Consider the following 13,578-nt stretch of genomic DNA (forward strand, 5'->3'; position numbering starts at 1 on the left):
TCCACAGTGTTCATGCACCCAAAGGAAGGGAGAATCAGCTCCATAGTGACTGAATGGCCGACAGACTGATTTGGGTGAAACTGGTTCTCCCTTTCATTACAGAGCATGAAGTATCATATCTGATTCTGCACTCCAACAACATTGAGAGTGTTCTACACACTTTATCTTCTCAAAAACTAGTTTAAAATTTGGAGAGTAACTGAATTACATTTTATGTAGTTGCTGCCCATTCAAAGTTACCCATATCAGTGGAATGCAAAATTGGCTGCATCCAGAATTGACATCTTCACAATCAACATGACCTTTCATTATGTCTTCAGCAAAAGCAGTGAAGGCAACTATGCTTCAAGAAATTATGCCGGAAAACACCATATGATATCTCTTACAATAAATCTCAAAAACATTCAAAAACATTTGCGGTGGACAATGGAGGGACCAGCCTCTTCATATTCATCTTTGCTAATCCACATTTGCTGGAAGGTTGACAGAGATGCCAGTATGGAGCCCCCAATCCAAACTGAATATTTACGTTCTGGCGGTGCAATAATCTACAGAAGACAATAGAGAACAAAGAGGAGAATGTATAAGTTAGGTAGCAGGATTTCTCACTACAGTCACATTAAAGACCTCTATAAAGAACTGGCAAAACCAAATCTGAATATTCCTTGTCTAAGAAAACCCTATGCATCCTGAGTAACAGACTAGTTGCAAATTAACAAACTGAAATGCCATAAAATAAGCCAGATCAGATAAAGGGCAGATCAGGGGATATAGAGTCAACCTGCATTAAATGAAATATAAAGGCTCAGCACACAGTTCAGGTGCACACTCGGATTTAATCTTGAACCTGGGTGCCCAGATTCTGGTGATAGCTTACAAGTGAATTTCCATTAGTAGCAACCGCACCCTGTCAGACCTGGCTGTGGTGGCACATGCCTTAGGTATGTCCTGTAATGTACTCAAATTGAGTTTATCTTTTTAAAAAAGGTTCAGAACCTCCAGCAAATATAGAATGTTGAAGCCAAAAATTTCACCAGCAAGCATGTTAATCACTTATTATAATCACTTTGCTGACTACTTTTTTCTGGTAAAAGTGGCAATGCTAGTTGTCTAAAATTCTCCCAGTTCTTAAGATTTTTGGAAAAAACCATATTATTCACTCCTACCCCCCCAACCCCATCGCCGACCAGCCTTGAAAGTATGTTTGACACAAAAGGTATTATCTAAGAAACTCATCACATGGAGATCGGGAAGCCAGGGGACAGCAGGGGAAAGAGTGGGACAGTGTAACGCTTAGTGAATCCCTTCCCACAATGTTTGCCCACTGTCACCGACTTTCTGCTGTGCCCTCCTTGGATTTTTCTATCAAGAGCTGGATGTATAACTGACTCCTCTGGGCTCCACTTCTCAGCACTGCCAGAATGCTGCTGGCACATAGTCCAAGAGCACCCTGACAGAAGTAGTCCTGCAGCATTTGTTGGACTCCAGGAGCCTCCGTCCCGGCAGTGTGGAGAAGCAGCGAAATTCATCCATGTGATGAAGTTGTCAGTGGCTGCTTCCAGATTCTGGGACTCTTTGTCCAGGAAGGCCAAGCAAATCTCCTCTAGTTTGTCCTCTTGCTGGTGACCTTTTTATTCAAATTAAGTTTTAAATATTCAAACTAGTGCTGCTGAAGGATTTTTAATTGGCTGAGCGCTATTACTTCTTTTAAGTATGTGTTCCTTTAAATTGTGTTTCCAATTACTTTTGTGTTTAAAAAAAAATTGCTGTTAGTTTTATTGCTATTAGCAACTATAAATACTAGTTATTGTTGACAGAAATATTTTATATATTTAGATCTAAATCAAGCCAAAGTCTCTACTAGAGTAGACCCACTGAATCACAAATGTTAATGTATCATTCAGTGTGATAGATTCAGTGTGCCTATTAGGTGAGACGAGTAACTGGATTTCAGCTTATTAAATAAATGTTAAGAATTAGTTACAGTATTTACCTTGATCTTCATAGTACTTGGAGCTAAAGCTGTAATCTCCTTCTGCATACGGTCAGCAATGCCAGGGTACATGGTGGTTCCTCCAGAGAGCACATTATTAGCATAGAGATCCTTGCGGATATCAATATCACATTTCATGATGCGATTATATGTAGCTTCATGGACACCAGCAGACTCCATTCCTAATAACAAAGGGAACATCAGGAATTATACGAAGGTTGAATGAAAAGTAATGCCTCCACCTTCATTACCTGGGTTTGGATGGGAATATTTTAATAAATCAAATGCAGAAATAATCCTTAGAATGTGCTCTTTAACTACCACTATTCACTTTTCCACATACTCACCAAACAATTGGATACATTTCTGCCAATAATGAACAAGTTTTCTGAAGCCATCATGGAAGAAGTTGACACTCTGTTTCCACAACCAGCGTCTCACAGTTCTCTCAATGTCTTCATCAGAAGCATAATGATGTCCCCGCAGATCTTCTTTCATTATCAGGAACAGATGGAAGTCAGATGGTGCTAAATCTGGACTGTATGGAGGATGTCGTACAGTGGTGAGATCCAGTCTCTGAAGTTTCAAGTGTGTGCACTTTCATTTCAGGCCTCAGCATCCTGGGTAGCCATTGTGCATAGATCTTCCAATAGCCAAGCAAAGCAATAATGTGACCCGCATGTTCTTGTGAAATGCCAATTATGATTGAAATTTCTCTCTATCATCATAACTCAATCTATCAACCTTTCGCTTATGAAACTCAGTGGTTGCTGTCACAGGACATCCAACTCTTTGCTTGTCACACAGATCAGATGTTCCCACCTCAACATCTTTAAACTTTCTCACCCAATGATGCATGGTACTCACATCAACACAATCACCATAAACAGCTTGCATTCTCTGATGATCTCCTTTAGGGTGACACCTTCTGCTGTCAAGAATTCAATGACTGCACGTTGCTTAAGTTGCATTGATCAACCGTCTGCGCAGGGTTCCATACTTTGCACTTCAACAACACAACCATTCAAAGCTAAGGTTTCCCACCAAAATGGAACTGTAGAGGAGAGTCTACTGAACAAGCCAGTATCTGCTGCATACCAGTACTGCCACCTGTTGAGGAGTTACGAAGCTGGAGGCATTACTTTCCATTCAAACCTCGTATATTGATGTTTAGCAAGTCTCTTACACTATGGTTTTGTTGGGATTTCTTTAAAAAATAGAGGGTGCATCTGCACCTACACTGTAGAATTAATTAAACCACTTTAACCCAATAGCCCAATGCTATGAAACGGCGGTCTCTGAGGATGTAACACGAGCACCTGCTTGTCCGATTTTGATGGATTCATTTCAGTTGATGAAACCCGAGGATGTGGACAATTGGAGGAATTAGAGCAACCACATGCATCCTAGACCCCTGCCCATCCTGGCTTCTAAAGGAGGCCAGAGGGGGATTGGCCGAGTGGGTGAAGGTGGTGGTTAATGCCTCCCTTCGGGAAGGCAAAATTCCAGCCAGCTTAAAACAAGCTGTAATAAAACCGCTGTTGAAAAAACCATCACTGGACCCCACTCAATTCGTCAACTATCGGCCTGTTTCCAATCTCCCCTTTTTGGGCAAAGTCCTGGAACGTGTGGTGGCCTCACAACTCCAGGTATTCTTGGTAGACACGGATTATCTGGATCCAGCACAGTCTGGCTTTAGGCTGGGACATGGTACCGAGACAGCCTTGGTCGCCTTAGTGGATGATCTCCGGCGGGAGCTAGACAGGGGGAGTGTGTCCCTGTTGGTTCTGCTGGACCTCTCAGCGGCCTTCGATACCGTCGACCACGGTATCCTTCTGAGATGCCTCGCGGGAATGGGCCTTGGTGGCACTGTTCTGCAGTGGCTCAGGTCCTTCCTAGAGGATCGTACCCAGAAGGTGTTGCTGGGGGACAACTGCTTGTCCTCACAACCATTGTCTTGTGGGGTCCCACAGGGTTCAATACCATCCCCCATGTTGTTTAACATCTACATGAAGACGCTAGGAGAGATCATCCAGAGTTTCGGGGTGCGGTGTTATCTGTACACAGATGATGTCCAACTCTGTCACTCCTTCCCACCTACTACTAAGGAGGCTGTTCAGGTCCTGAACCGGTGCTTGGCCGCTGTGTCGGACTGGATGAGGGCTAACAAATTGAAACTGAATCCAGACAAGACAGAGGCACTCCTGGTCAGTCGAAAGGCCGAACAGGGCATAGGGTTACAGCCTGTGTTAGACGGGGTTACACTCCCCCTGAAGATGCAGGTTCGCAGCTTGGGTGTGACCCTGGATTCATCGCTAAGCCTGGAACCCCAGGCCTCGGCGGTATCCAGGGGAGCATTTGCACAATTAAAACTTGTGCACCAGCTGCGCCCGTACCTTGGGAAGTCTGACTTGGCCACGGTAGTCCATGCTCTGGTTACATCCTGCATAGATTACTGCAACGCGCTCTATGTGGGGTTGCCCTTGAAGACTGCCCGGAAGTTTCAGGTGGTCCAGCGCTCGGCAGCCAGGTTGTTAACGGGAGCGGCACTCAGGGAGCATACCACTCCTCTGTTGAGCCAGCTCCACTGGCTGCCAATCTGCTACCGGGCACAATTCAAGGTGCTGGCATTAGCCTATAAAGCCCTAAATGGTTCCGGCCCCACTTACCTCTCTGAACGCATCTCCACCTATGAACCGACTAGGACATTAAGATCGTCCGGGGGGGGGGGGGGCTGCTCTTGGTCCCGCCTGCATCACAGGCACGGTTGGCGGGGACGAGGGACAGGGCCTTCTCGGTGGTGGCCCCTCGGCTATGGAATGCCTTACCTGTAGACATCAGACAGGCCCCTTCGCTGCTGGCGTTCCGGAGGAAGGTTAAGACTTGGCTCTACGAACAAGCGTTTGGCTAAACAGTGCAACTGAACACAGGAAGATGGTAAAATTGAACATAGGAATGGTACATGGATTATGAGAACGGATTCTGATTTGTTATTGAGGCGTTATGATATGATAATGATTGTTGATTTTGTCTGTTGTGTATGATGTGTTTTAATTGCTTAGGATATTATTGTGATAACCTGTATTGTGTCAACCGCATTGAGTCGCCTAATTAGGCTGAAAAATGCGGTATAGAAATAAAGCAAATAAATAAATAAATAAATAAATAAATATGAAATGCTGGATTTGTAGTTGAATAGCAAGAAGAATTGCTCCTCCTGCTTAGGCATTTATTAGAAACCCACTGCGTATTTGTCAAGTTACACAGTTTTGAGACATGCACTCTGTACTTGATTTGATTTTTCCAGGTAGACAGTGTCTCTCCCCTCACCCTCCAAAGCATGACTTCTGACAGGTTCTGCAAGAAGCATAAAACTTACTCATATTTCTATCACAATTAATTGGAAGGAGGGGAGATCCTTCTTGAAGTACTCTTTCATAGACTGGTGCTATTGTTATGAAAAGTCTCTAGTTGCTCCCAAAAAACCTTAGTAAGCAATGGTGACAATTTTAGCTCATTTCTGGATTCTGCCATGGCTACAGCCTCACATGAGCTAAGATTTAGTGGCACAAACTTATTTGACATGGACTTCTTTTCACTAAATTGCATTTTTGTGTTTAATAAGGCAAATCCAGCAAGGATTCCAAGGGTCACAAAAACTTTTTGGTATTGGGATGGTGACATGGTCATGGGCTCTGTGTTGTCCTCCTTTGTTTCCTCTGCTTGTCTCTCTGTCTGTCCCTTATGTGCGTAAGTGTGTGTGCATGTGTTCCATATTCTGCAAAATGGACTCTTTTATACCATTTGTGTGTCCAGTATTCAAGAAAAAGGCTTGCAGATCCAGTAGACTGTTCACTGGCCATAGACTAGCTTGGAAAAACATGCTTACAAGATCCTTAGTAATTTAGAGAGATAATCCATGGTGATGTTTCCAACAAGACAGGACGATGCAGCATGACTGGATGATTTGATGCAATGAAGCATGACAGGATGGTGCCATGTTGTTGTAGTTCAGCCAGTTGATGATGATGAGGGGTTTGGGGGTGCAAAATCTGATGGTTGTGTGGGTGCCCAGACATAGGAGGTGTTAGAGCAAGATGGTTCTCAGATTGGGAGAACAGGGGGGGGGGGGGAGTGGAGCAAAATGTTATTTCTGAGTGTGGGAATGAAACTGTTTTGGAAGCCAACAGGCAGGGAAGGGAGGATAACATGAGCTCATCCAAAGAAGCAGCTGGCTTAGACAGAGATACAAAGCTGCTCCTGCGAGGGAAGAAATTCAGGTGCAAGCAAAGCCATTGGAAGGAGAGGCCAAAAGAATGTGTTCATGTATTGCAACCCTTAGAGAGCTGTAAGGATTTTAGATCAAGCAACATCGTTATTGGAGTGGGAAACTCCTGTCTTGTTCCTGATTCATGCTCAAGGCCCAAAATTCCTAGTCAGGTTTTGTTTCCTGTTTTATGGATTTACTTATGGATTCATGCTCTCGTTTTGTTCCTTGTCTTCTGGATTAATGTTCAAGTTTTAACTCTTGTCTTTGGATTTACCTATTGCCTACGAGATTTGCTTTCTATGTTCACACTTGGAGTTTTACTCCATTATTTGTTTAAGGTGCCTTTGGCCCCTTCTTATATGTGTTTCATTAATAAACTGTTTATTACCACATCTGGTTTCTTGGTGAGTGCATGAGCAAGGTGAACTCCTGGTGAAGTGCAACAGATGTGACAGGCCGATGTGACAAACAAAGGAACCATCTCCATATTTCATAGACTTTGCCAGGGCAGAAGTTATCACTGCTATTCTCTTTCCACCTCATCACATTGGAGCAAATTGCCCCTTTGCAGCACTTTGGGGATGGAGCCTGCCGAGCGCCATCATATGACACTTGGCAGGCCCCACCACTTTGATCCTCCAAGTGCAGAGGAAGTATTGCAAGATGCTTCATTGACAACTATGGAAATATACATGTTTTGTGGAGATACCCACATTTTTGGGTCTTTTCCCCCATCTGATGTGGACAGGGCGCCAACACGCCTCATCCCATTCCCTCCTTGTGATTGGGGAAGGAGTGAGGGACGAGAAATAAAGCAATTTGAGGGTAAGTATGAAGAGATCCTTCCTAATCTTCCAATAGGAATAGGGTATTTGTGCCAAAAAGAAAACCCCAACCTCTCACCTGCTAGACAGAGAAAATGAGTTTGGAAGACATTGATTATAAGGGAATAGTTTTTGAAACTGTTTGTTACTATCAATGTGTTTTAGTTGTACTTTGTTTTGGGGCCCTATCACATTACACTATTATTCCACTGTAACGATCATGGCATCATTCCATGGAATTCTAGAATTTACTGAGAGTCAAGATCTCCGGAGCGAAGAATTCTCAATGCCCGTACCTTAACGGCAAATCCCAAGATTCCATGTGAAGTAGAATAATGGTGCTATAATAGTTTGATGTGAGAGGGCCCTATAATGAGAGCTGCCTTGGGTCCCATGCTGGGAGAAAGCTGAGATACAAATTACATTGAAGGCAATGACCGCCATCCTTAAAAGAGCATTGATTATTTTTTAACAAAAAGAAGGTGCCATATAAATATCTGTGCTTATCCCCTGTGAGCCATCAATTATCATTCATCTTTCACAGTTCATCTTTCACACTCTACAGGTAAAGTCTGTGATACAACTTCACTTAGAGCATCCCCCAGGCAAAGATGCATCTCTTAAGGAATGAGAAAATACATATGTTCATGTATCTGCTATGTTAACCTAATATGAAGTGTCCTTTCACTTAGAATAATAGAATCTTAGTGTTGGGGACACCTTGTCCAACCTTCTGCTCTTCATTGTCCATTTTAAGAGAGATGTTAACCTGATCCTTTCTCGATCAAGTGCACGTATTTTACAAGGAGAAATAGTGAGAAAATGCCACATACACAATTTAAACCCAATGCAAATAACATTTATTTTGTACTAGACGTCCTCTGCCATGCGTTGCTGTGGCCCAGCCTGGGTATATGTGTTTTATGTGTGTATATATGTGTATATATTTGTGTACATGTGTATATATGTGTGTTTGTGCATATATATGTGTGGTTTTGCACATGTGTTGTAATGGGGTTTTTTTTTTTTAATTTTTGGCTTTTTAAGTATCTTCTGCTGTGTTTTTCAGTGTTTTTATGAGTGATGGTCACTCGTTGGCCTGATAGGTGTCCAAATTTGGTGTCAATTCATCCAGTGGTTTTTAAGTTATGTTAATTCCACAAACTAACATTACATTTTTATTTATATATATTCAGGTATTATCCTAGAATCATAAAGTTGAAAGAGACTATAAGGGACATGCAGTCCAGCCCCCTCTCATGGAGGAATGCACAATAGCATACACAGTACTAGATGTATTTTTCCATAAAGCAAAATCTTGTGACATCGCCTCTTATTTCAGAATACCGCTTTCCAAGGACAGAAATCCTAAATTGTTTCTTTTTCATCCAATGTCTTGATCTGATTAATCTACACCAGGGGTCCACAAACTTTTTAAACAGAGGGCCAGGTCGCAGTCCCTCAAACTGTTGGAGGGCCGGATTATAATTTTGAAAAAAAAAAAAGAATGAATTCCTATGCACACTGAATATATCTTATTTGTAGTGCAAAAAAACACTTAAAACAATACAATAATTAAAATGAAGAACAATTTCAACAAATATGAAATTATTAGTATTTCAATGGGAAGTGTGGGCCTACTTTTGGCTGATGAGATAGGATTGTTGTTATTGTTGTGTGCTTTCAAGTCATTTCAGACTTAGGTTGACCCTAAGCGAGGGCTGGGTAAATGACCTTGGAGGGCCGCATCCGGCCCCCAGGCCTTAGTTTGAGGACCCCTGATCTACACTCTTGCAAAAGCAAAATCACATGCAACAAAACATTGGATCCTCTTTTAGAAGCCTTTTTCATCCATGACTACACCATCAAACTTTCATATAGTAATTATATAGCAGTATTAGTTGCTATCTCAAGAAGCTATTTGTGGATGATTCCAAAAGTCCTAATATGTTTTTTAAAATACACAACAAGATAGCAACTTTGTTCAGTGTAACCATGCTCAAATGATACAGGAAAGCACACGTAAACCCACCTATGAAAGAAGGCTGGAAGAGTGTTTCAGGGCATCGAAACCGTTCATTGCCGATAGTGATGACTTGACCATCAGGAAGTTCATAGCTCTTCTCCAAGGAAGAAGAGGAAGCTGCAGTAGCCATTTCATTCTCAAAGTCCAGGGCCACGTAACAGAGCTTTTCTTTTATGTCCCGCACAATCTCACGCTCAGCTATAGACATCAAAAAGTAAGGGGTAAGAAGGCTGTAGGTGTAATTGATGGATTTATTTGTCTTGTGCATCCACCAATTTTACCCAGCAAACATGAGAACCACAACTTTCTCTTGTTCTGAGCGGGATGAAAAAAAGTATCTTTTTTGCAAATTCCTACTATATTGGCAGCACAAAGATATCCATAAGGCACACATAGCAAACACAAGGCTGGCAGACTGAATCCAGCACACTATGTCATTTTATGTGGCACGTGAGATTTTCAATGCCGGAGCAACATAGTTACATTTATACAATCTTGCAATTAAAAGATGGAGCCCCTGATGACGCAGTCGATTAAATTGCTGAGCTGCTGAACTTGCTGAACCATAAGGTTGGCAGTTCAAATCCGGGGAACGGGGTTATCTATGTCTGAAAAAGTTAAGATACTTATGCTTTTTGAAAAAAGGAAAAGAAAGGAAGACAGGAAAGAAGAAAGGAAAGAAAGCATTACAGATTCTTCACTTTATGGATAATGTTTGTAAAATTTGGATGCTATGTATTTGCCTAACAATATTGTTTGTCAAAGGGAAGTTTCACATGATTTTCATTCATTTTGCAGCATGTGGAAATTTGCAATTTATCTTTTAAATGAAGAACATATATAATATTTAAAGGAGTTGCTGATTACCAGTAGTTACAAAAGAATAGCCTCTTTCTGTAAGAATTTTCATAAGATAGTCAGTGAGATCTCTCCCAGCCAGATCCAGTCTCATGATGGCATGTGGCAAGGCATAACCTTCATAGATTGGCACATTATGTGTGACGCCATCCCCAGAGTCTAGGACTATACCTAGGAGAGACAACAAAAATGAATATGTCAGCATTCTTCTCCTTGTATAGACCCTAACTGGCCCCAGTCTTCTCATCAATCCATCTGCTAAATGAAACTCTTAGACAACAGCAAGACTTGAAAGGAGAGACTGCAAATAACAATGCCTATTGTCTCCCCTCTAAGTGGAGTGCTTCTTCCACAAGGGGGAAATTGCTGTCCTATACAAAGAAGCAATTGCCTTCTGAGGAAGCATGAACGAATCAGAAATTGTATAGCATTGTTCTCTATGAACAGATGCTAACGATAATGATGTTACATTTCTATAGCCTTTCAGACAAAGAAGAATCCTAAATGCTGATGTATAAACATAAAGATCTGCTACCAAAATGCAAAATTTTAAAAATAGAACATAACACAGCAGCTACATGTCTTTATGGTTGTAAAAATACATGATTCTGTTCTCTCAAGAAGACCAAGGATCTCTCCACCTGGCCCTTTGGGCCAGGCTGTCTCACTGGCAGTTGCTGGCAGTTGCCGGCATAAGTGTGCAGGGTGGTTTGTGGCTCCCATGTGCCCTCCCTCCTTCCCCCATCATATGGTGGGAATGGGACAGGGTATGTTGCTCCACCTCTCTTTCCACCATCAAACACGGAAAGGGGAGGAAAGTGTGGGGTAGCTCTGTTGGAACTACCCAAAGCACACTTTCCTCCCTGTGGTGGTGGAGGAAGCGCCTTTTGGTGCTTCCTCTCCACTTTGGGAGGAATGTGGACAGAGCCTGCCATGCATTGTCTGATGGCACTCGGCAGGCCCCAGGCCCGTAGCCAGGATTTTAATTTGGGGGGGGGGGGCTGTGAAAGAGGGTCTACCCTAGCAAACCTTTTGTATCATTACCCCAATACCCCCATGCATATAGGATATATTGAGCATGGTGATCAGGTCATGATATGAATAACATAACAGTTTACATAATGTACCAGTAAAACCTTCTCGCGGACAACCATGAGAATTTCGGGGGGGGGGGGGCTGAAGCCCTTCAAGCCCCCCCCCCCCCCCCCGGTTACATGCCTGCAGCAGGCCCCATCCAAGCCACGAATAAAAGCAGAAAAATGGAACTATTTTGCCTTGTGCAAAGAGGTCTCAAGATGGGGGGCAGGGGGAAAGAACCTGGAAAAGTTCATTTTTGGAATTACAAAAGCCAAAATTCCCTGTCAGTTGGAAAATTAAATATAGGTTTCTGGGAGTAGTCATCCAAAAAGTCACATTTCCAGATTCTGGGAGAAACAAACAAGGACTACAACTGTAGTGTCAGAGTACAGAACACACCCTTAGATACATGCTGTGGAACAAATATGTGCAACCAAAGCCACTAACAAAATTTAAGTTGATTTTTTTCCTGGCTAGTTGATAGCTCTACTTAACTGGGCCTGTTGTTCCTGTTCCTAGCAAATCTCAGCACTCCAGGGTTTGACATTTGAAGCTATGAGGTTGGCCATGGCAGTAAAAAAATCCAGCTAATAAGGATCTCATCATACAGATGACCCCTGTGCGCTATTTTGTTGTGTTTCTCCGACAATTGCCTTGCTGCAACCTCCCTCCTTTGGCGCCCTATCCCTGCTCTCATCAGACGGGGGAAAGAGTGAAGACTGTTGGAGCTGCCTAAAAGACACCTTACCCAACATTGTTGAGGAGGAAGCATTTTTGCTTTCTGAAGGTTCAGTGTACACAAGCTTTGTTTCATGCATACATTTATTACAAATATTGTGTGTAAGGTATATGAGAAATATAAATGAATTGTGTGAGTTCCAACTCCAAGATATAACATTATATACAGGTAAATACAGCCATTCCAAAATCCAACCCCCCCCCCCCCCATAATACTTGGATTTTATTTCAGACAAGGGATACTCAACCTGTGTATATAACTCAACCTGTGTATTACAGAAAGGGAGAGCAACTAATAATAGACATTATATGTGGGTGACTGGGCAAGTAGATTGATTATTTATGGGTGAGTTGGTCATGTATTATATTGTGAATTTGTGGGATAGGGAGGTAGAGAACAATTTTACTTCTAAATTCTAAAAACATTAAAAATAATTGTTTAAAGTGATGGATGTATTCCAGTTTGTTGTGTTAAGTCATTACAAAAACAGATTGTGAACAAAATGATATGAACACCAATCCAAACTTACCAGTAGTTCGGCCTGATGCGTATAGAGAGAGAACTGCCTGTATGGCCACATACATCGCTGGTACATTGAATGTTTCAAACATGATCTGTAGTAAGGAAAATAAGAGTTCAACATCTTTATTAATAACTTAGATGGAAGGGTTAGAAGGCATAACCATCAAGTTGGCAGACAACACCAAATTGGGAGGGATAGAGATTTAAGATTGTCTGCACACCGCACCTATCTCTAAAAACCTATCAATTTCACCTGTCATGTCCAGCATTTTTTTAATTTTTAAAATTTTTATTCATTACATTTGGCCCGGCCTTAGTTTTTAAATGCGTCGTGGTGTTATTGTCTAATGTTTATTGCTATTGCTTTAATGTTTATTGTTTTGCTTTATGAGTTATTTATTGTTGTATTTGTTATGTTGTTGTTTTATTGATGTGTTGGGCCTTGCCCTTTTGTAAGCCACACCGAGTCCTTCAGAAGATGTTAGCGGGGTATAAATAAAGTTAATAATAATAATAATAATAATAATACTCCAGAAGACAGATGAGAAAGATGGGGCAAAATGAACAAATTGAATTTCAACAAGGACAAATGTAAAATACTCCACTCAGGCAGAAAAAAATGAAATACAGAGATACAGAATGGGGGGGGGGGTGCATGGCAGTATGTGTGAAAAAGATTTTGGAGTCTTCCTGGACCACAAGTTAAATATGACCCAACAATATGATGTGGCAGCTTAAAAAGCCAATGGGAATTTAGTGTCTAGATCCAGGGACGTCATGCTACCCCTCTATTCTGCCTTGGTCAGACCACACCTGGAATACTGGGTCCAATTCTGGGCACCACAATTAAAGGGAGATGTTGACAAGCTGGAAAGTGTCCAGAGGAGGGCAACTAAAATGATCAAGAGTCTGGAGGACAAGTTCTTTGAGGAGCAGCTTAAAGAGCTGGGCATGTTTAGCCTGAAGAAGAGAAGGCTGAGAGAAGACATGATGGACAGATATAAATATGTGAGGGGAAAGTCATAGGGAGGAGAGAGCAAGCTTGTTTTCTGCTGTCCTGGAGACTAGGATGTGGAACAATGGCTTCAATTTACAGTAAAAAAAAAAAACCCCATAATACTTGGATTTTATTTCAGACAAGGGATACTCAACCTGTGTATATAACTCAACCTGTGTATTGATTATTTATGGGTGAGTTGGTCATGTATTACATTGTGAATTTGAACATTAGGGAAAACTTCGTAACTGTGAGAGCTGTTCAGCAGTGGA

At 41.9% G+C, this 13,578-nt stretch overlaps 1 protein-coding gene across 8 annotated transcripts in view; it reads right to left on the bottom strand.

The window, feature by feature from the left end:
- Positions 1–219: 219 nt before the first annotated feature.
- The window catches only part of LOC132768838 (actin, alpha skeletal muscle B), a 28,547-nt gene continuing 15,188 nt past the window's right edge, over positions 220–13,578 (bottom strand). For 6 of the 8 annotated variants that reach the window (XM_060765207.2, XM_060765198.2, XM_060765190.2 and 3 more), the window contains 5 exons: positions 12,317–12,401; positions 9,981–10,142; positions 9,120–9,311; positions 1,994–2,175; positions 220–548 (listed from right to left, as the gene is read on the bottom strand). In XM_060765207.2, coding sequence (XP_060621190.2) covers positions 405–548; positions 1,994–2,175; positions 9,120–9,311; positions 9,981–10,142; positions 12,317–12,401 — 765 coding nt within the window. In that variant the 3' untranslated portion in view covers positions 220–404. Of the gene's footprint in view, positions 549–1,993; positions 2,176–9,119; positions 9,312–9,980; positions 10,143–10,288; positions 10,296–12,316; positions 12,402–13,578 lie in introns of all 8 variants that reach the window. The other 2 variants (XM_060765172.2, XM_060765216.2) reach the window with 2 other exon arrangements.

The sequence above is a fragment of the Anolis sagrei genome, chromosome 1 (genome assembly GCF_037176765.1).
Source record: "Anolis sagrei isolate rAnoSag1 chromosome 1, rAnoSag1.mat, whole genome shotgun sequence".
Classification (NCBI taxonomy): domain Eukaryota; kingdom Metazoa; phylum Chordata; class Lepidosauria; order Squamata; family Dactyloidae; genus Anolis; species Anolis sagrei.